Source organism: Heterocephalus glaber, unplaced genomic scaffold (assembly GCF_053883595.1).
Source record: "Heterocephalus glaber isolate CG9 unplaced genomic scaffold, H.glaber_assembly_v1.0 deba00000347, whole genome shotgun sequence".
Classification (NCBI taxonomy): domain Eukaryota; kingdom Metazoa; phylum Chordata; class Mammalia; order Rodentia; family Bathyergidae; genus Heterocephalus; species Heterocephalus glaber.
The window spans coordinates 50,540,782-50,562,568 of record NW_028258143.1 but is presented as its reverse complement, the minus strand read 5'-3'; the positions used below and the strand labels follow the sequence as shown (position 1 = coordinate 50,562,568).

The 21,787-nt window shown below is 44.6% G+C and overlaps 2 protein-coding genes and 1 long non-coding RNA gene across 10 annotated transcripts in view; 1 reads left to right on the top strand and 2 right to left on the bottom strand.

The window, feature by feature from the left end:
* Positions 1–20,365, bottom strand: part of Erich2 (glutamate rich 2) — a 47,617-nt gene extending 27,252 nt beyond the window's left edge. For 3 of the 6 annotated variants that reach the window (XM_021238601.2, XM_021238603.2, XM_021238606.2), the window contains exons 1-4: positions 20,074–20,365; positions 8,504–8,534; positions 8,168–8,216; positions 1,596–1,632 (exon numbers count right to left, since the gene is read on the bottom strand). In XM_021238601.2, coding sequence (XP_021094260.1) covers positions 1,596–1,624 — 29 coding nt within the window. In that variant the 5' untranslated portion in view covers positions 1,625–1,632; positions 8,168–8,216; positions 8,504–8,534; positions 20,074–20,365. The remainder of the gene's footprint in view (positions 1–1,595; positions 1,633–8,167; positions 8,217–8,503; positions 8,535–20,073) is intronic. The other 3 variants (XM_021238602.2, XM_021238605.2, XM_087200160.1) reach the window with 1 other exon arrangement.
* LOC147829955 (leucine-rich repeat-containing protein 37A2-like) lies at positions 2,775–4,804 on the bottom strand (the record flags this gene model as incomplete). Its single annotated transcript, XM_087197384.1, is given in 2 exon segments — positions 2,775–3,829; positions 3,832–4,804. Coding segments are annotated over 2 exon segments (2,028 nt in total), but the record flags the coding sequence as incomplete, so codon positions are not given.
* A 90-nt stretch (positions 20,366–20,455) lies between the features above and the next one.
* LOC110344464 (uncharacterized) overlaps positions 20,456–21,787 on the top strand; it is a 51,636-nt gene continuing 50,304 nt past the window's right edge. For all 3 annotated transcript variants that reach the window (XR_015446969.1, XR_002387055.2, XR_002387054.2), the window contains exons 1-2: positions 20,456–20,614; positions 20,811–20,945. This is a non-coding gene — a long non-coding RNA (uncharacterized LOC110344464). The remainder of the gene's footprint in view (positions 20,615–20,810; positions 20,946–21,787) is intronic.

Here is a 21,787-nt window from a genome sequence, read left to right as displayed (position 1 = left end):
TGGATGCTTTCAAAGACTAGTCCTGTTTACCTCCGACTCCAGCTGTCACCTGAGGTGACAGAATCACACATCTATGATGCTTACAGGCTACATTAACAACCATTGTTTTTCTCTGTTCATAGGAACATGATCATTTTTCCTTTACAAAAAGTTTAATAGTTAAATGCAATAATTACTGGGATCAAGAGAACAAATAGTCATTCTGCTTTTCTATTTTTGCTCAGGTTCCATATGATTTCTCCCTGGGCTCTATCTACCTCAGGATGTGGATTATACCTGCTCAATCAAGTTCCACCATTGCTTACCACAGTCTATAAGCACTGCGCTCATAGATACAATGGTCATTTCTTTTCACCAGTGATCTATTAATTTCTATTATTATTGAAAATTGTAGGGCTGGGGATTTAGCTCAGTGGTTCCAGAGCCTGCCTCAGAAGCACAAGGTCCCAAGTTTGATGGCCGGTACCAAAAAAAATTGTATCTCATATTTCCCTCAAAGACAACATTTTTTAGATTTTAAAATTTAAGTATGTTTTCAACTATGTAATAGGACACAAATCTGTCATTGATCTATTATACATTACTTTGATATAAAAATACACATCACATTTATATAATATATACACTTGGCAACAAAAGCCAAAGTGTACATTTTTAGCCCCAAAAGTATGAAATTTAAAAATTCTGCATAAAGAAAAATTTTTCCCAGACAATGATATTCAGAATAAACCAAAATAGTGTAAATTGGTTTTTTTTTGCAGAGCTGGGGATTGAACCCAGGACCTTGCACATGTTAGGCAAGTGCTCTATCATTGAACTATATCTCCAGCCCCTCAGAGCTATACTCCCAGTCCTAATAATATAAATTTAAATAGAAGAAACTTTTTAATTTGTCAATAATCTGTATGAATTTATGACCCACTTTCAAACTAATTTTTCATAGAATAAATAATAAAGTTTTTTTCAAAAGTTAGGAGATGTTAATATCAGGAAGGGACTTTAATGAATTCTTAGAATCAGTGCTTTGAATAGAACTGGTACTTCATATTTAGCTATGAAGTTGATATTGTTCTGAGGTTTTTTAATACCAGTTGAGATTATTTCTTTAGTACAAATGATTCATGTTATAGTAAATATTCACTTAAAGGCATTCTGAAGAAAATAAGCATCAATGGGAAATAGGAATGAACAATAGAAATTATACAAGTAAAATATAAAATACATAATGTTTAAGCATTGAAAAGTTTGTGGGTTTTTGTTGTTGTTTTGTTTTGTTTTGGTGCTGGGGATTGAACCTGGGACCTTGTGCTTGGGAGGCAGGCGGCAGAAACACTGAGCTGAATCCCTGGCCCCTAAGCACTGAAAAGTAAAAGTGAATAATATCTATACCTCTACACATATCAAAATTCATTTTGCATTTTAAATATCCTCCTACTTAAGTAACAATAGTTTTGACTGAAGCAAAAACTGAAATACTAATCCAGGCATTTCTGGCTTTTCAAATTTAATTAGGTGGCAAACAGTTGCATTATATAGGTCTAATTGTTTGAAAGGTAAGTGATAGATCAGCTGAACAACCAAAGACATTTTCTTACTGTGACATTGCTTCCTTTGGTTGCATCATCACATTTTCTGAAAGAGAGGAAAAAATCTTGACTATTTTTTCAAAAGTAATACTCCCAACGTAAATTTCTAACTGGGAAATAGGAATTTTTTGAAAGACATGTAATAGAGGATTTAATTTTTTTTTCCAGTTTTTTTTTTTAATAGGAGATAAGAACATCTTTATTGACAAGGGAAAAATAAGCTTTGCTGGTCACTCGCAGGATGAGATCACTAGATGACCACCTCCACTAGCACATCACTCTCGCTGTAACTGGCTGATTCTGCAGGCTCGGCCTCTTCGCTGGGGTTCCACCCGGCCTCTGGATCTTCCACTCTGGCTCTTCTGTGCCTGACGCAGAAGGCAATGGTGGTGATGATGACAGGTATCATCATTACAACCAGGGCTGCTAATGCCCCGATGATCCAGTTGTATATATACATGTCTTCAAGAACATGTTCTCTGGACATCCGAGGCGTCTGCTGTCCCTTCTGCTTGCCATGGGCTTCTGTCCCCTCCGTGACCATGGGGTCAGAATATTCTGTCCCCTCTGTGACCATGGGGTCAGAATACAGCTGCTGCTGCTCCCACTGGGCCTGGGACACCGTGGACTCCAGCTGCTCAGTCAGACGCATCAGCAGGAGGCGAGACTTGGAGATGAGCTTGGCACAGGAGGGGGACACGGGGGGCTCAGCACAGTCCATTTTCAAAATGCTGACGACCTGGGCGATGAGCCATCTCACGCTGTAGTCAGGGATGAGCGGCTGCAGCAAGTGATTCAGCTGTGTTTCTAACCCGACCCCCAGGGACGGCAGCACTGGGGAGGTGATGTGTGTGGGGGCTGAGGTTGAGCCCGAGGCAGAGTCTGCAGCAGACACACTCAGGTCCCCTGGTGCTGACGGGAAGCCTCCTGGAGGGGAGTCCATGAGGCTCCTCTGTGCCCAGAACCCAGGCCTCTTTGCTGGGCTCAGGTCGCTGTGTGCATTTCCCTTGGTGAGCTGTGCCTTCAGGTTGGCCTGGGCTGTTCTGAGGGACACAGGGAAGAGAGTTTCAGCCAAGCGACGACTCTTTTGTGACTGCCAGGCAGGTGGAGTTGCCTTCATTCTTAGCACTCTGTCCTGCCTGTGGTTTAGAAACCATATGCTGTGGGTGAAGTCTTTCGCTCTGCTTCTCACCACAGGCTGGGCTCTGGCAGGGGTGGAGGTGGCAGGGAGGGAGGGGTGGCCCCCCTCTGTCCTTCTGTGAGGATGGAGAAGCTCTCCAGGTTCCTGGGGCTGGGGGCCCCCATGACGCTGCTCCAGCTCCGTGGCACTGGGGTCCCCGAGGCTGCTTGTGCAAGGGGCCAGGTGACCTGCCTGTCCCTGACCTGCTGCTTCCTCCTGTCCTGCAGCAGCCTTTTACCTGTGCCCTTCAGGCCCCTGAGGCCCCTGTCCACTGTGTGCAGCCTTCTTCCTCTCAGGTTCTCCACCATGCTGTTTTCCTGTGTCGGAGCCCTTCCCAGTGTTCTAGATATTTGGGGCTCCAAGGTGGGACCCAAAATGCTGGGCTGTATACGCCCGACAGTGTCTTCTTCCTTCTTAATCTCCTCCATTTTTTTCTGAATTTCTACATTTGACCGATTTCTGAGCAAATTCAGCTCTTCCAATTTATTTTTGTTGGATTCATGGATAAAGGAGGAGTTCTTTATGTCCTTTTTTAAAGAATCTGTGTTATCTCCATGAAATGCATTTGGAAAAAGCCTTGCAATGACTGGCAGTAGAGCTGACTGCACATCCTCTGGGTTTCCCTCTGAGAGATAGGGCACCATGTAGCTGAGGGTGTTGATCACGTCACTTTGGTCATCAAACTTGAGCTGGTGGCTCATGATGCCCAACCAGGGGGCCACACTTTGCTGCGAAGATGACGTCTCAGGCTCGATGCTCAGCTGGGTGCTGGTGCTGTTGTTCCGGGCCTGTAGCGCCTTCATGAGCGTCCCATCCACATTCCCCATGGCTGCTGCCTCAAGGCACTGCATGGTGTTGGACAGACAGGTGCTGTCACAGTCCAGCTTGACTGTCGGGCACACAACCTTGATATCACTCTTAATTTGGCAGAGGCAGCAGGCCATGTGGCTCGGCAAGATCAGTTTTTGCAACTCCAGAGTCATGGTGAGGATGTTCTCCAGCACTGCAGGGGGCACGTGTGTTGCTCCCAAGTCTAGGTGTTTTAATGCTGGTAATTTAAAAAAGATGGATCTTCGATAGTTGTCAGAGGGTTATTGTTGAGGACTACTTGATGTAAAAACTGCATCCCGTGCCATGCATGAAATGTTCCGTAGCTGATCTGAGAAACAAAATTGCAACGAAGATTTACAAACTGCAAAAAGGGTAGTGAGTCAAATGTCCCTCTTTCAATTGAATGTATTTTATTGCAGGATAAATCTAAGTACTGCAGGGATAGCAGGCCTGCAAAGGAGTCTTTTCGTAATTCAGTCAGGGAGTTTCCACTGAGATTTAGTTTCTCAACCCACTGGTATATTCTCCAAACATTCTTATCAAGGGAAGAAATAGAATTTCCTTGGAAATTTAAGATGGTGAAGGTCCTGTTGTGGGCACTGGGCTAGAGGGCAGGCGCCTCCTGCAGCCTGCGGGTGGGGCCGAGGTCAGTGCAAGACAGGGTCTCCTCCTGGCAGGAACAGAGCTCGCATATGTCCTTGTGTGTCGTGCTGCTCTGTGCACTTAGCACAGTTAGAGCCTTCACCTCTGCTGGTTGAGTGGTGACTTCAGTCAGGATTGGATGCTGAGCCTGAACCTGGTCTGGGCATGGCAGCGTCACCCCAGTCTGTGTTACAGGAGCTGTAGATTTCTGCAGGGACGGAGAGTGTGCAGCCCCTGTGGAGGGCACGGCAGTGCTGCTGGGATCCACGTGGGAAGGTAGGCCTGCGACCAGGCGTGATGGGCGATGTTGAGTGGGCTCCTGACCAGGACTTGGAGCTCCCGTCTCCGGAGGCGCTGGAGGTTGAGTGACAGACTCAGCGGGGTTTGCAGGCTGGGAGGAGAGAGGCTTCCGCACAGCTGGAGGAACTCTGGCTTCTGCAGTCCACGGTCGAGTTCTGGTAAGCTGTGGGTCCAAAGGTCCAACTGTGCCCAGAATCAGGTTTGGTGGTGGAAGCGTCACCTCGGCGGGCCTTGTGTGAACAGCTGCAGACCTCAGAACCAGTTTTCAGAGCCTCTCTTGCCAAGGTAGCTTGGCACGCAGACCTTGAGGTGGGGCAGCAACCTTATCCAGCTGTGGGGACAGCTGTCCTGCAAACCTCTGAGGTGGAGACAACATCTTGGTGGGCACTGAGGAATCCGGGTAAACAAAGCCCCCAGGCTCTTCTGGGGGAGTAAGGCCAGTGAGTGATTCGAGTGGGAGATCAGAATTGAGGGAAGAGGCCTTATTAGCTGCTAGGGGCTCAGAGTTCAGGTGAACTCAGTATGGGGTCCAGCCTGGCTGTGGGACAGCCAGGATGGGCAGGCACAGCTGTTGCCAGTGCAGCAACAGCATAGCCCAGAAATAAAGCAAAAACATGACAGGGCAAGGTTCAGTCGCACAGATCTAGGCCAGTAGGGTGCTGACCCTAGGTCTGCTAGAACCTTTCTGGCAGCCACCTGTGTGGCAAGTGCCTTGGTAACGGTGCTCACCCACATTCTGCCACACCCCACCTGTTCTGTATGACATCATAGCGGAGGAAACCTTTCTCAGGGCTGCCCATCAGTGCCCAGGCCTGATTCTCTTTCCCTTAAAAGGTGACAGTGGCTTTTCACAGGGCCTCTTCTCCATAGCAATGCCAACGTGTGGTCTTGGGCCTGCACCAGCCATTGGGTGGGGTGGGGAAGAGGTTCCCCTGGAAGTTAGGGCTTGGTCTTGGGATGCTCAGAAGTGTTGCAGCAGAGAGGAGCAGCTCTGTGCTATAGCCAAGCATTACAACTCAGTGTGGTGGCTCTGAAACACAGCTCTGAGGCACAGCTGAGCTTTATTGCTCAGTGTGGCAACTCCAGGTCACGGCTCTCATTCTTTGAAGACTTGAGAATCTGATGGTCAGTTGAAGAGGTAGAGATAAGCCTTTTAGTAGAGGAGTCTGAGCACTCTACCAGAAATGAGAGCCTCTTTATATAGGGAGCCACAGGGTAGGTGAGCATGCTCATTGAAGCAGGGGAAGGGGGGGACGGGGACGCGGGAGCAGAGTTACAGAACATTTCTGACAGGGTCCAGAGCTTAACAGAACCTTCTTGTGAGAGGGCAGGGCTTAACAGAACATTCCTGAAAGGTCACACAGTTCAAACAGCCACACACCACTTTGATACACTGGGCAGGAGCCCAGCCACATAAACTTACATTTCCAAAACAAAACATTCTGTGGAGAAAAAAATGGAGGCAAGGCCAGGGCCTGTCATACTGTTTAGCACTGCTCTATCAGAAGTAGTGGTCCAGCCCTGGCAACTGGAGCTCTTCCCCCTCCACCTGAAACACAGAGTGAGTCTTCCTCCCCTTGCCTGCACTGCTTCCAAGCAAAATAAAGACCAGGTGGGGTGGAGGCAGGAGAGCACATCTGAAGGCGATTTCTTCCACAGTGTTGCCATTTGCTCTGAACTTGGTAAGGGTTCCATGTTTCAGAACTCACTCCTCTCCATCAGATTCGGGCTTCATAGACATCCCCACTGTGATGACTTCACAGTTTCAAAGGGAGTTCGAACCCGGGACGGAGACCATGGGACCAGTAGATACTTCAGATCAGAAGGCAGGGGCAATTTTTATTCTCCAAGAACCACAACGCCCTGGGATACAATGAGCAAAGCTTCAGAGAAAGCACTGCACGGCTGGCCATGTAGCTCAGTTGTGCTGCAACTGTCTCACAAGCACAAGGTCCTGAGTTCCACCCCAGAGCCACGATGCACACTTTCGGGAACGCGCCTGTCAAAGCCTTCTGAGCAGCAAGCTTCTGGGCCACCTTCCTCTTCATAACCGATGCCATCAGCCCTGGGAGATGGGCTTCACCACCAGCTCGTCGATGCCCATCTTGGAGTTGTAGACCTTCTGCGTCACGAAGCTGGGGTCCGCCACGTAGTAGATGCCGTCAATGGTCAGCGAGGTCTCCGTAATGTTGGTGGCAATCACGACCTTCCAGATGCCCGGCGGGGCTGGGTCGAAGATGTGGGTCTGCATCTCACTGGGCAGGGCGGAGTACACGGGCAGGATGATCAGCTCGGGGATGTCGGGGCCCAGTGACTTCATCCTCTCATACAGGATCTCGCAGGCCGTGTCGATCTCTTCCTGCCCAGTCAGGAAGACCAGGATGTCACCTTCTTCAGCAGCCCGAAGAGCACGTCGGTGTGGATCATCTGTTCGTGCGCCTCGTCCAGCATGATGATGGCATACTGTGTCAGGTCGGGGTCGATCAGGCACTCGCGCAGCAGCATGCCATCCATCATGTACTTGATGACGGTCTCGGGGCTGGTACAGTCCCCGAAACGGATGGTGTAGCCCACCTCCTGCCCCAGGCAGCAGCCAAACTCCTCGGACACCCGCTTGGCCACATACATGGAGGCCAGGTGCTGGGGCTGGGTGCAGCCGATCTTGCCCCAGGATGTGTAGCCAGCCTCGGCCAGGTACTGGGCCACAAGATCTGTGTGGTCTTCCCAGACCCGGTCTCGCCAATGACGATGAGGATCTGGTTGTCATGGACGGCCTGAAGGCGTAGGAGATCCGGTCACGCACAGCCGCAGGGAGGAGGATGGGGACCCGGACCCCGCCGCTGACCCCGACTCCGACGCCGACCTCAATTTAGTTTCCTAAGGCCAGTTTTGCTCTGCCTTCTTCAGAGAGACTCGTAGGTGCCTTCCCGCTCCTTGGACTGTTCTCCTAGCCCTGGTGAACTGGGAAGTACAGGCCCTGAAGGTTCGGCTTGAGGGTTCCCATCAAGGGTAAAGCCACCGCGAAAGCCACCACCGCCAGCAGCTGCAACTTGGGCGGCATCATAATCCTAAGGAGCCCCATGAAACCCGCCGCTCGGGATCAAGACATACCGCGGGGGGCGGGGAGCGGGGCCCCGGAGGCTAGGGAGACGCCGGGAGGAGCCCACCGGGCCGGAGAGCGGCGCGAAGAGCGCGGCTGGGAGGACGCTCCGCAGCGACCCCCTTCTCGCCGCTCCGGCCCCCCGCCCCCAAGCAGCAGCGCCAGCGCCGCCGGTGCCGCTTCCCCTCAGCCGGCTGAGCGGCCGCCCCTCCAGAAGCCCGCGCAGCAACCGCACGGAGCGGCGGCCGGGTTCTCGCCTGCCTCTGCTGCTTCAGTCCCCGGCCTCTGCTGCTTCAGTCCCCGACCTCCGCGCCCGCCAGCCTACCTGCCTCCCTCTTCCTCCTTTCCCTCCCTCCAGGTTCTCGGCCGCGCTCTCCTCCACCAGCGCTCGGTCCCGCCCCCTCCTATCCTCGCCCCGAGGATTTAATTTTTAAATTATGCAATCACATTCAACCATTCCAAATTATTCTTAATTCATATTTAAGACAAAATCATGCTCAAATGCATTCTAAATAATAAATCATTTACCCTTTGGATCAAACGTTAACAATCTGCCATGATGTCTAGGTGTGGGTGCCTAAAATAGAAACAGCAATAAAAAAATAGCATTACTTTAGCTTGAGGTATTTGAAGTACTGTAATATATTACGAGCCTCGATACAAACATTTCTATTAACTAGGCTAAAAGGCAGTTTTGGTTTTTTTTTTTTTGGTATCAGGCATTGAACTTGGGACCTTGTGTTTGCGAGGCAGGCGCTGGAACCACTGAGCTAAATCCCCGGCCCAAAAGGAAATTATTTTTAAACCATATAAATTGATGATAAAATAGACCCAAAGCATTATAAAAAAATTATATACTCTTACCTTTATAGCATCTGTCTTGTATAGAGAATTCCTGCAAACCCAAAATATTTATTTCAGAAGTCTCTAAACACCCATATAAATTTAAAATATAAATGAAATGGAAATTTGTCAGGCTATTAAGCATGCATAGTATTTTGTTTCTGTAATTTGAGCATTAATTCCATTTTAACTGTTAAACCTCCTTCCAAATTATGAAATTGGTTTACAAATCTACAGAAATTAACCCTTTCTTTTCTTCCCATCCCACCTTGGAGTTCAGGTAAATAGTAAATAGGGCTACAACTATGATTTTTCACTGAGGAACAGTGCTGTATTAAATAAGCCTCCAATTCTGTTACCTCTTTGGTTTTACATAAGTTGAACTCTAGATCTAGACTTCTATCTTAGGCTTTGCTTTCTGGGGAACCCTAACCAAACCAGACATTAATTGTGTTATTAATTTGATTATCCTCTAAGAAGCTCACAGAGAAGCTAAAGATTTTCAGAAAAGTAAGGTATCTTTAGGATAAAGAAGACATTTTACTGATTCTCTAAGGCAAAAAAGGCAGTAATTGTTGTATCAGATGGGTGATCTTTGAGGGGCCAGGGGTCTTCAACGACCTCCTGTCTCCCCTGGGAATCTCAGGGTCCCTCATTTCCACTCATTCCAGCGAAGAATGAAGAAGTAGAGCAAGACTGGCTTAGAGCTGAAGGCCCCCTGCAGAGAATACAGAAGTCTGGCCATCAAAGTATGAGGAAGTCAGAAATGAAAGTAATGTGAAGCAAAAGTTTATTTACTGTGTGAATGTGGGAGAATTAGCTACCTTGCAACAGTATGCTACAAGGTAAGGGGAATTCAACTGAATTTCCCAAGGGTCAGAGGACCACTGTACAGTACCCACACTTACAAAGGTGAGCTGGTTTCTAAGAATAACTGTTTCACTGATTGGTGTAATCTAGGCCAATCAGGGTCTTAGCCTTTGTTTCTGGGTTGAGGAAAAGGTCAGGGGGCTAGGATCTTATAGCAAGTGCATGTTACAGTTTCACAAGGGCTAGCTTCCTCAATTACATAGCCTATGATAAGTTTTTGGTAAATACATAGCCATCAGCCACCCAGGTCATGTTCTACATCCTCCTCTAATGGTCCCCACATAATGAACTAAACAGGCTTTAACAAAAGAAATCTAAATTACATCTCTTGCTAGATATTTTTGCTCCATGGATTTCTATAATCCTGTGGATCACAGAACATGTAGAACACTGCCTTATTTAGGGCCATCCTTTCTTTCTAGCTCTAGGATCTTCGTGGATTGCAACAGTACACACTTACCTGGATGCAATACCAGTGCCTATACCTCTTTTCCCATTTTTACCTGGTGAAAGGAAAATCCAGCACTTGATGAAGACCCAGCCTCTGCTCAGCCCGGCTTATCATTATCTGGGAAATGCCCACTTAATTTCCTTCTTAAGTTGAATTCCTTAGGAGGTGTAATGGAGTAATACTCAAGAGCTGGGGCTCTTGGTAAAAAGAGACTGGATTCAACGTGGCAGTTCTGTCATTTCTCAGGTGAGTTTGGGAAAGTTGCTTAACTACTTGAACTTTCAGTTTTTTCATTTGAAAAATGAGGATCACAGTGGTACTAAATGCCTTGGACTATCATAGGATCAAATGGGGGTAATCTGGATAACATGCTTAGCACAGAGCCTGGCACACATCTGGGACACTTGTAGAAACAAGTTGATGTTTTATCTAAAGGGAAAGCTGGGAAGGTGTCTATGAGGCAAGTTAAGATTGCTTAGGGAGACATAGAGGGCTTTATAGTGATTGAGACAAACATTTGACTAGCTGTGAAGGCTTTTAATTCATTAATTTAAAAGCACAGAAGCACTAAACTACTTATATTTGTTTACAAAGATCATGAGCTGCATGGGAAAAGCAATAATTCAGAAAGCAAGTAAAATTAAAGCAGCAACCTATAAGCTGAGCAGATAAGGAATAGCTAATAAGGTAAAGGTAATATGCATTTTAGAAAAGAACTACCAACATGCAGAAAATATCTGAAAGGAAATGTTTTCAGAAAAGAAAGTGATATTTACTGACTCATAAAGAGATGGCTGGAGGAGAGGGTAGGAGGGGTATTTTGCTTTATATTCATTGGTACTTCTTGCACTATGAACAATATAAAATACATTATTTTTTTAAAAGACAAAGATGATTTAAACTTTGCAATACCATTTGTATCTCTATGTTTATCCATCTCTTACAAGCATGCAAACATTATGTTGAACTTGGGCTACCTTACTTTTCCTCTCCTTGGTACCTGTTCACGATAGAGTCATGGTACCCAGAAAGAATGGTCTGCAGATACATACTTTATATTCATCACTATTGATGTGGTTAACTTTTTTTTTTTTTTTGATAACGGAGATCAAACTCAGGTCCTTGCACTTGCAAGGCAGGTGGTGGAACCACTGAGCTAAATCCCCAGCCCTTGTTAACATTTTTTTTTTATTAAATTCTTTTATTGGTACATTGTAGATATACAAAACAATTACATTTCTCACTGGAAATTGTACCTTTACATAATGCATCTTGGTTTTTATTTTTTCCCCATTCCTAGCCCTCCCTTCACCCCCTCCACCCTTCCCTATTTACAAAGACTTTATTTCCATTTTTTCCATTTCTCAGCATTTTTCCTTTCCCTTCTCTCCTTTCCCCTGCCTCCCAACTACCCCTACCCCTTTGGACCTTTTCTTCCTATTTTACATTATCAATTATTCATTCTAATCATTGGTACATTTTAGGTATACAATATAATGACATTCATGATTGGAAATTTGCACCTTTACATAGTCTCTCTTGGTTCTTATTTTTCACCCTTGCCCAGCCCTCCCTTCAACCCCTCCAGTCCTCCCTATTTACAAAGATTTTGTTCCTATTTTTCCATTTTCTCATATTAATCCCATTCCCTTCTATCCTTTCCCCTAGCCCTCCCACTTCCTTCCCCTTTGCCCCTTTTCTTCCTATTTCACATTACCTATTATACATTTAGTCCTTATTTACACTTTCAGTTTCTCACACCAGAGAAACTATGCAGTATTTATACATGTGTGTCGTATTTATTTCACTTAAGAGTATCACCTCAATGTGCATTTACTTAGCTATAAATGTCTCTAATTTTTCATTTTTTATGGCTGAGTAGTACTCCATTTTATTAAAAAACTACATTTTCTTTATCCAGTCTCCAGTTGATGCGCATTTGGGCTGTTTCCAAGTTTTAGCTATCACAAACTGTGCTGCTATGAACATGGGCACACATATATCACTGTGGTATGATTCTTTTAATTCTTTGGGGAATATCCTCAGCAGTGGAATAACAGGGTCAAATGGGACTTCCAGTCCTAGTTCTTTGAAACATCTCTATACTGATTTCCACAGTGGTTACAACAGTCTACACTTCCACCAGCAGTGGAGCAGGGTTCCTCTTTCCCCACAGCCCCGCCAGCATTTGCTATTGGTTGATTTCATGATAGCAGCCATTCTTTCTGGAGTGAAATGGAATCTCAGCGTTGTTTTCATTTGCATCTCTCAAATGACCAGTGATGTTGAACATTTTTTCACGTATTTATTTGCTATTTCTACTTCCTTGTCTGAGAAATGTCTGTTCATTTCAGATGCCCATTTTTGGATTGGGTCTTTAAATTTGGGAGGTTTTTTAAGTTCTTTAGAGATTCGAGATAGTAGACCTTTGTCTGAGGAAGAGCAGGTGAAGATTTTTTCCCCACATTGTGAGTTGTCTCTTCACACTGCTGGTGGTTTCTCTTGCTGTGCAGAAGCCTTTTAATAAGAAGAGATCCCATTTGTTGATTGTTTGTGCTAGTTCACGGGAAACTGAGGTTTTGTTCATAAAATCTTTTCCTACACCGATGTCTTCAAGGGTTCTACCTAACCTCTGTTCTAATTGGTTCAGAGTTTCTATTTTAATATTTAGATCTTTAATCCATTTTGATTTTAGTTTAGTGCATGGTGAGAGATACCAGTCTAGTTTTAATCTTTGGCAAGTTGAAGCCCAGTTTTTCCAGCACCATTTATTAAAGAGGCTATCTTTCCTCCAGTGAGGGTGCTTGGCTACTTTATTGAAGATGAGATGGCTGAGTGTGTCTGGCATTGTTTCCGCATCTTCTAATCTGTTCCACTGGTCCTCAGGTCTGTTTCTTTGCCAGTACCATGATGTTTTTATCACAGTAGCTTTGTAGTAGAGTTGCAGGTTGGGGATTGTGATACCCCCTGCCATGTCTCTGTTACCTAGAATTGCTTTTGCTATTCTGGGTCTCTTCTTGTTCCAAATGAATTTTTGGATTGTTTTCTCAAGGTCTATGAAGTATGGTGCTGGGATCTCAATTGGAATTGCATTAAATCTATATAGCAGTTTTGGAAGTATGGCCATTTTCACTCTATTAATCCTTCCTACCCAGGAGCAGGGGATGTCTGTCCATTTTCTGATATCATCTTCAATCTCTCTTTTCAGAGTGCCATAGTTTTCAGAGAAGAGGTCTTTGATTTCTTTTGTTAGGATGATTCCTAGGTATTTCAGCTTTTTGGATGCTATTGTGAAAGGAATTATTTGCCCTATTTCTCTCTCAGTGAGTCTGTCATTGGTGTAGAGGAAAGCTATTGATTTTTGTGTGTTGACTTTGTAACCAGCTACTCTATTGAATTTGGTTATTAAGTCTAGAAGACTTTTGGTGGAGTTCTTGGGGTCTTCTATAGAGAGTATCATGTCATCTGCAAATAATGACAATTTGACTTCTTCATTTTCTATCTTTATTCCTTTTATTTCTTTCTGTCTAATTGCCACGGCCAATGTTTCCAGAACTATATTGAACAAGAGTGGTGATAGTGGACATCCTTGTCTTGTTCCTGATTTTAGTGTGAAGGATTTCAGTTTTTGATCATTTAGTATGATATTGGCTATTGGTTTTTCATAGATGGCTTCTATCAGTTTGAGGTAGAGACTATCTATTCCAATTTTTTGTAGGGTTTTTATCATAAATGCATGTTGGATTTTGTCAAATGCTTTTTCTGTGTCTATGGAAATAATCATATGGTTTTTGTCCTTGGCTCTATTGATATAGTGTATTACATTGACTGATTTTCATATATTGAACCATCCCTGCATCCCTGGGATGAATCCCACTTGATCAGGGTGTATGATCTTCTTGATGATCTTCTGCATTCTGTTTGCCAGTATCTTATTAAGGATTTTTGCATCTATGTTCATTAGTGAGATTGGCCTATAGTTCTCCTTCTCGGTTGGGTCTTTCTCTGCTTTGGGGAACAATGTGATGCTTGCTTCCAGGAATGAATTTGGGAGTATTGCTTCCCTTTCAATTTCATTGAAGAGTTTAAACAGCAGTGGCAGCAGTTCCTCTCTAAATGTCTTGTAGAATTCAGTAGTGAAGCCATCAGGGCCCAGGCTTTTCTTAGTTGGTAAGTTTTTAATTACATTTTCAATTTCATTGGTTGATATTGGGTTGTTCAGAATTTTTAGGTCTTTTTCATCCAACTTTGGTAATTCATATGTATCTAGGAATCTGTCCATTTCTGTGTTGTCCATCTTATTGGCGCATAGGTTCTGGAAGTAGGTATTGATGATCCTCTGGATTTCTGCTGGGTCTGTTGTCATTTCAAACTTTTCATTCCTAATTGCATGGATTTGGGCCTTTTCTTTCCTTTTTCTGATAAGGTTGGTTAAGGGTTTATCAATTTTGTTGATTCTTTCGAAGAACCAACTCTTGGCTTCATTGATGTTTTGTATTGTTCTCTTAGTCTCCATTGCATTGATTTCTCCTCTGATCTTTATAATTTCCTCCCTTGTATGAGCTCTGGGGTTGTCCTGTTCTTCTTTTTCTAGAAGGTTGAGGTTCAGCATCAGGTTGTTTAATTGGGCTTGTTCTGTTTTCCTAATATGTGTATTCACTGCTATGAATTTCCCTCGTAAGACTGCTTTCATTGTGTCCCATTGATTCCGATATGTTTTATTGTCATTGTCATTTAATTGAAGGAACTGTCTGATTTCTTCTTTAACTTCCTCTGTGACCCATTGGTTATTCAGAAGTGTGTTGTTCAATTTCCACGTGTTTATGAAATTTTCTCGGTTTCTTTTGCTATGGATCTTCAATTTCATCACACTATGGTCTGATAATATACAGGGGATAACTTCAATTCCTTTGCACTTACTTAAACATGTTCTATGTGTGATTATGTGGTCTATTTTGGAGAATGATCCATGTGCAGCTGAGAAGAATGTGTATTCTGATTTTGTGGGATGGAAGACTCTGTAAACATCTGTTAAGTTTATTTGTTCAAGAGTTCAATTGAGTTCTAGTATTTCATTACTTATTTTTTGTCTAGTTGATCTATCTATTTGTGACAGTGGGGTGTTGAGGTCCCCCACTACAACTGTATTAGTGCATATATGACTTTTCATGTCCGTTAGTATTTGTTTTATATAGTTGGGCACATTAGTGTTTGGTGCATAGATATTTATGATTGTCATCTCTTCCTCTTGGATTCTTCTCTTTACAAGGATGTAGTGTCCTTCATCTCTCCTAATCAGTGTTGGTTTGAAATCTACTTGATCTGCAAAGAGGATAGCTACTCCTGCTTTTTTTCAGGTTCCTGTCACATGCAGTATTGTTTTCCACCCTTTAACTTTCAGTCTATGAGTTTCCTTTTGAATGAAGTGTGTTTCTTGTATGCAGCATATTGTTGGATTTTGCTTCTTGACCCATTCTGCCAGTCTATTTCTTTTGATTGGTGAACTGAGACCATTAACATTGATGGTTATAACTGAAATGTATTGACTTGTCATTGCCATGACTTTTTCTCTTTGTTGGGTTCTCCCCCTTTACATTTAATTTCTTGTCATGCCAGATGGGTTCATTCTGCTTTGCTTCCTGGGGTTGTGATCCTCAATGTCTGTTCCTAGGCTATTGTGTAAAATTCTTTGGAGTGCTGGTTTGCTATTCACAAAGTTCCTAAGGTGCTCTTTGTCATGAAAGTATCTTAATTCTCCATCCATTTTGAAAGATAGTTTTGCAGGGTACATCAATCTGGGTTGGAGGCTGTTTTCTTTTAGGGCTTGGAATATGTCACTCCAAGCTCTTCTTGCCTTGATGGTTTGTGTTGAGAAGTCTGCTGTGATTCTGATGGGCTTTCCTTTGTATGTGACTTGTTTCTTTTCTCTGACTGCTTGGAGAACTTTGTTCTTCTGTTGAGTTTCTGGAATCTTAACAATTATATGCCTATGTGTAGATTTTTTTTGATCAAGCCTATTTGGAGTCCTATATGCTTCACTTATCTGTATGTCAAGCTCTTTTCCCCTGCTTGGGAAGTTTTCTGCCATTACTTCTGTGAAGAGATTTTTTATGTCATCTGTACTCTCTCCTGTCTCTTCATTGAGCCCAATCAGTCTTATGTTATTCTTCTTTGCATCATCTAGCAGCTGCTGGATTGATTTCTCATGTTCCCTTATAATTTTGAAGCAATTTTTCTTTTCCTGGTCACTAATTGCAATCTTATCTTCTATATCTGAAATTCTGTCCTCACATTGGCTCATTCTGCTGTGTAGACTTTCAATGGAGTTTTTCATGTCCTGGAAATCTATTTGCATCTGTTTTATGGATTCCATTTGTTTCTTATGTTGGGATTCCATCATGTTCCTTAGCTCCTCTCTAGATTTATTAATCATGTTTTGCACTAGGGGCACCATTTCTCCTGTTATCTGAGAAATTATTTCTGATTTCATTTTTTCCAGATCCCCTTTTGTTGCCAGTTCAGTGGATCCAGGTGGTTGAGTATGAGAGTGTTCCATCTCATTTCCCTTTGGGGTTGCTGCAGGTGATCTGGAAGTCTGGTTTTGAGACTTATTTATGTGTTTTCTCATTTCGACTGGGGCGGGGGGCTGTTAGCGCCTGCACGGATTATCTCCTCTGAGCTGGATGAGGTGGGATGGGGCCGCGAGCAACGGTAGGGATGGTGACCCAAAAAGCCCTTTCCTGTGGGCTGGGAGCAGTGGAAGGGATGGTTGGTGGCCGGGAAGCCCCTTCCTCTGGGCCAGGAGTGGCGGGACAGAAGGTGGCCCAAAAGCCCTATCCTGTGGGCTCGGAGCAGTGGGTGGGATGGTGGCCAGGAAGCCCCTTCCTCTGGACCAAGAGCAGTGGGACGGCAGCTCAGAAGCCCCTACCTCTGGGCCGGGAGCAGCGGGATTCAGTACCGTGGTCTGGTGGTCTGGTGTCCTCTGCGTCTTTGTAATGTGGAACCAGGTGGCTGTATAGAGGAGCGGGGGTGGGGATCCAGTGCATTGTTGCCGGGGCGTGGTCTGATTCTGCATGTTCCGTGTGACTCGGGACCTCAGTAAGGCGTGTGCAGCAGCCCTTGTTAACATTAATATCACATCATTTAATTATCCCTTTGATTCTTCACCAAATGTACCCTTTGGCTTTTGGAACATGGGTTTACTTTCCTGAGGTCTTCCAACAGTTCCTGTGGCAAGTGGGGCAACAATTATGATAATCTCCAATATTCATGCAACAGTCAATGTCTGTTTAAAACAAACATTTGGCCTGGGTTGTAGCATAGGGTTAAAGTTTTTGCTTAGTATGGGCAAGTACCTGGGTTCAATCCCCAGCAACAAATCCAAAATAGAAAAGAACTTATGATGGGAATCTACTATGTATCAGATGTCTGTGCTAAGGTCTGGAGAGCTTCCTACATATAAGGTACAAATCAAGCTTCAAAGTAGCACACCTAGTGCTTCCTTCTAAGGGGCTATCATGTGATTTTTCCATGCTGACTAAACTGAGATCATGGTGATTACCAGGATCAAACAAATTCTTTTGGGTTTGTGGGCTGAGCCAAAGAGAGTTAGCAGGCAGTGGAGACAACTGGAAAGACAGAGAAAGAGTCCAATCCACAAGTTGCCCTGGAACCTCTTCCAGTTCAGAATCCAGCTCTGAGACCTGTTTTCTGGGTTTCTTGCATACCTTCAAGTATCATTATTTTCTACGAGTACCTTGAATAAGGTATTATCCACCTACAGACCCTACCTCCTGATTTGTAGATGAACCTACCCAACCTCAATACAAAACACTGCATTGGTTAACAGATCCTGCTTACCTGACTACAGGGTAGTACTGTCCCCAGAACAGATGGGTCATGGTGGTTCATAAGCTAACACAGTGACAAGTGTGTATGCCGATGACCTAGTCTAAGTTCATCACAACCTTTCCCTGAGTCATTTCCAAGTGGAATTGTTATAAAGTTGGGAGAATGTTAGACCTCCCAGCACTCATGATTCTAGCCTCTAGGGAAAAAAATGGCCTATGAGTGAAGCAGAATATATAGAAGACTCAGTAATGAGAAATGAAGACATGAGGGGGAGCTGGGAGAGGGAAGAAGGCAGAGAGAGAGAGGGAAAGAAAATGAGATATTCTCATACACATCCTTACTGAAGTTTGAATCCCTGTTTCCTGCTTAACCTAGCCTTTACCAAGAGCCAATTAATTTCTTTCTCTGTCTCCTGAAATAAGGTGATTTTTTGGTTACTTGAAACCAAAAGAGACCTATATTAAAATGCCTCCTACTGTTTGAAAACCAAAAAAAGTGAACACACATGTGATAAGATCTAGAATTAACATAATCCATAAGCCCACAGAGTGAGAAATAGTTACACTTGCTATGGTTGAGTAAATCACTAGCATCACACTCACAATCTTGGAATATCATAAGACTGGACATCCAAAATTACTATGGGAAGCAAGACTGAGTCAAGCTGCACAGTGAAGATGGCATGTAGCCAGGTTAGGACCAAGTAGACAGTTAATAATAGGAGAGTAGTCCAGCTGTGGGTTCTTAGAAAATGGCAGTAGATGAAGTTGGAAATGTATGTGGGACAAATTATAAGAGTCATTAGTTGCCACATGCTAAATATTTAGGGCTTTAACCACAGACAATGTAAACTAAACTAAAGCTTTTAAGGGGAATCACACAATAGACCTACCTAAGAAAGGAAATTCAGTGGAGGGTGAAGCCAAGAGAGACTAGTCAAGGACTAGCCAGGGAGATAGCTAAGAACTACAGCAAACAGGCCAAGTATGATTCACTGTCTACTTTTGTAAATGAAATTTTATTGGAATGTAGATGGATTTGTCCATTGGTTTGTAGTTTCCAAGCTATAATGGTTTCAACAAAGATCGTATGGCTGGTGGTGTCTAAAATATTTGCTATCTGGCCCTTTACAGAAACAAAATTTCCAAACTCTAGTTCAGGGAAAAGATAATGATGTACAAAATGGGAAAGACAGTCCCTGGGCAGTGAAGTGAGGGAGAAGAAAGAATTTGAAGCTTCTTACTTTGGGTGGCTAGGATGAGGGTAAACCAGGAGGAGCATACTTAGAGATGTCTGTAGATAATTTGAATGCATGTTGTTCTATCCCATTGAAAAGGGAAGAGTAAGCTCAAGAGAGATATTGTGCAGGTTAAAATCATCACTGATAATAAATAATAATAATAGCACATATCTCTTACTAGAATTACAATTACAACACTGCCTCCTCCTCCTATCACTATTGTTATTACCTACAGCCTAGTAAGACCATCCTGCAGGTGTACTCACTGATGAAGTTAGTTTGAAGTGCCACACAGAGCAAAGAAAGGGGAGAAAGCACTGAGGTTGTAACTTAATCGGTGGTCCAGTAGGAAGCTCTGGAATTTGGAGGTGTGGCAGAATTCCTACAAAGGTGTTGAAATTCAGGTCTGGTAAACTCTTTAACACTTAAAAAGCAGTGCTCTGTTGTTGCTTTGTGGAGATAAAAAAAAAAAACAAAATTTCAATTAGCAAAATTCCCCAAACAAATTGGATTTTGGGATCACTGTATTTGGTTTTTGAAAAATGAAACAAAAAGACATTTTTAGTGTCTTTTTCAGATTTATTTTTTAAAATCAACTTCCAGAAGCTCTTTTGAGATAGAACTGCTTTAACAGTTCACCTGGGCCAAGTGATAAATTGATCATTATGCCGTGTGTTACTTTAAATGCTATCGGGGCACAGTTTAGAAAAGTTGGAGTAGTCAAAAGACTACTTGGGAGTCATTCAGACTGGACCCTAGAGGTGACTTGACTGAACCCTTCATTTTATAGGAGATGAAAGCGAGGTCCAGGATTTTCAAATTCCGCAGACATTTTTACTGCCAAACAACTTACATCTCGTGAGCAGTGATGTCTTTACAGCCAGTGGGTGCTCACCACTATAAGCCATTAAACTGTTTCCAAAAATAACTACAAGAATTGGGGGCCATGACGAGGGCCGACGAGGGAGCAGGAAGCCCCCGGACGGAACCGGCTATTTTCGTTGTGCAGATGTGGCAGACAGCGCGTGCAAATCCTCAGGTCAGAGCAGTGCGCTGTAGACACGCCTGCCAGACCCTCCCAGTTACCTTGCACACCCACGAAAACACAGACCTGCCTCCTTCAGTGCCAATACATGGTGGTGGCGGGGGAGGGGGTCACTCCAGCCGTGGGGATCTTACCTTCTGGGGCTGCCTCTCGGCAGCCACGGGACACCAAGCTGGCACCCGCAGAAGCCGGGAAGTTTGAGGGTTCAGGAGCTGGGCCTGAGGGTGTCAGAGATCACGCAGGCGGGAGCGGGGAGAGGAGACCCGCAGTCCCCTCAGCGCTTCTTACGAGATGTGGTCCCCTCAAGCCAATCACCCGAAGGGCGGACACTGAAGGCCTGCGGGGCTCGCCAATCTCTGGGTCCGGAGCTGGGAGGCAGGGACGCGTCGTCGTCATGGAGACAGGATCGCTTACTACTGGGGCCAAAGGAGCCACGACGAGGCGGAGCAGGAGCGAAGGGGCGGAGCAGGAGCGAAGGGGCGGGGAGAGAGAGGCGGAGGGGCGGGGCGAGAAGGGCGAGAAGGGCGGGGCGGTGGCCGGGTAAACTCTGAGAGCTACGGAGAGGGCGGGACGAGCGGGCGCGGGGACAGAGATCCCACCCAGGGTAGCAAATCTCCGGCACACAGCCTCGGACAGACCGGAGGACGCGGCTTGGTTACTCTCGGAGGGACCGAAGTGAGGCGGGGGGATTGGAATGTCGGTGTCTATTCCTGATTCTGATTCTAGGGGCTAGAGGGAAAGAGGCAGGGTGTTTTAAACTTAGGGAGTAAAAGGTGTTTTGAGTTGGGAGGTGTTATAGTTTATATCTAGATGTACCCCTAAAGCCTCGGGCGCTCAAAGGTGGGTCTAATGAGAGGTGATTGAATTACAGGGGCTGTACAGCTGACTTGCTGTTACAAGGTGGGTTCCTTCTGGACAGAAGAGGCGGAGCATTGTGGGCATGGCCAAGAATGGCGCACCGCCCTTCGCTGCTGCCCCCTCGGCTCTGCTTTCTGATCACCGTGAGGTGAGCAGCCCTGTATCCTCCAAGCTCTTCTACAATGCTGCCCTGCCTTGGAGCCAGCCAGAGCTATGGACTGAAACCTCTACAAACTGTGAGCCAAAACAAACCTTTCCTCAAGTTGCAGATGTAGGTTATTTTGTTCCAGCAAAGGTCCCCCAGGAAGGTGACTAAAACAAGAGGGATGAATGTCCCTGGATGTAGATGAACAGATGTCCCTAGAAGAACATGGTTTCCCAACATGTGGTCACCCCAGGAAGATTATGGGTTTCCCAGGGGCCTCTGTGAGCCAGTTAGCCCAGAAATACTACCCAAAAGGTTACAACCGGAGGCTCAACTGTCCTACCAGCCTGGGCCAAATTCCTTTAGCTTTGGGAAATGTCATTGCTTAAAAAACTGCTTTGGTTACAAAAGAGGACAGGAGAGCTTTTGTGTTAGAAAATTCTAATTGTTCCACAAATTGTCTTTTAGGAAAGAATCCCAATTTGGGATGCAGGAAGTAGTCTTTCTTGTTGCTAGGCAATGTGTTCTGAAGGAAGGCCTTTTGTTGAAATTAAATCTGGATTCGAATTTCACACAGTAGCCACATACTAGGTATAATGGCTATTTAACCTGTGGAATTGTGTAACCTCTGGGTACCTTCATGGATGGTGCTGAACTTCAAATGATAAAAATATGTAATTTTTGCTATGTAAAAGATGCTTAATTATGGCAATTATTTAGCATTATTATTTTACTCCCTAAGCTTAAGAATATACAAAAATTTAGTTATTTTGAAATTCTCCACATCTCTTATAAACTAGGATTGTTACAGGAAATAATTCCGAAGATGAAATATGAAATGTTAT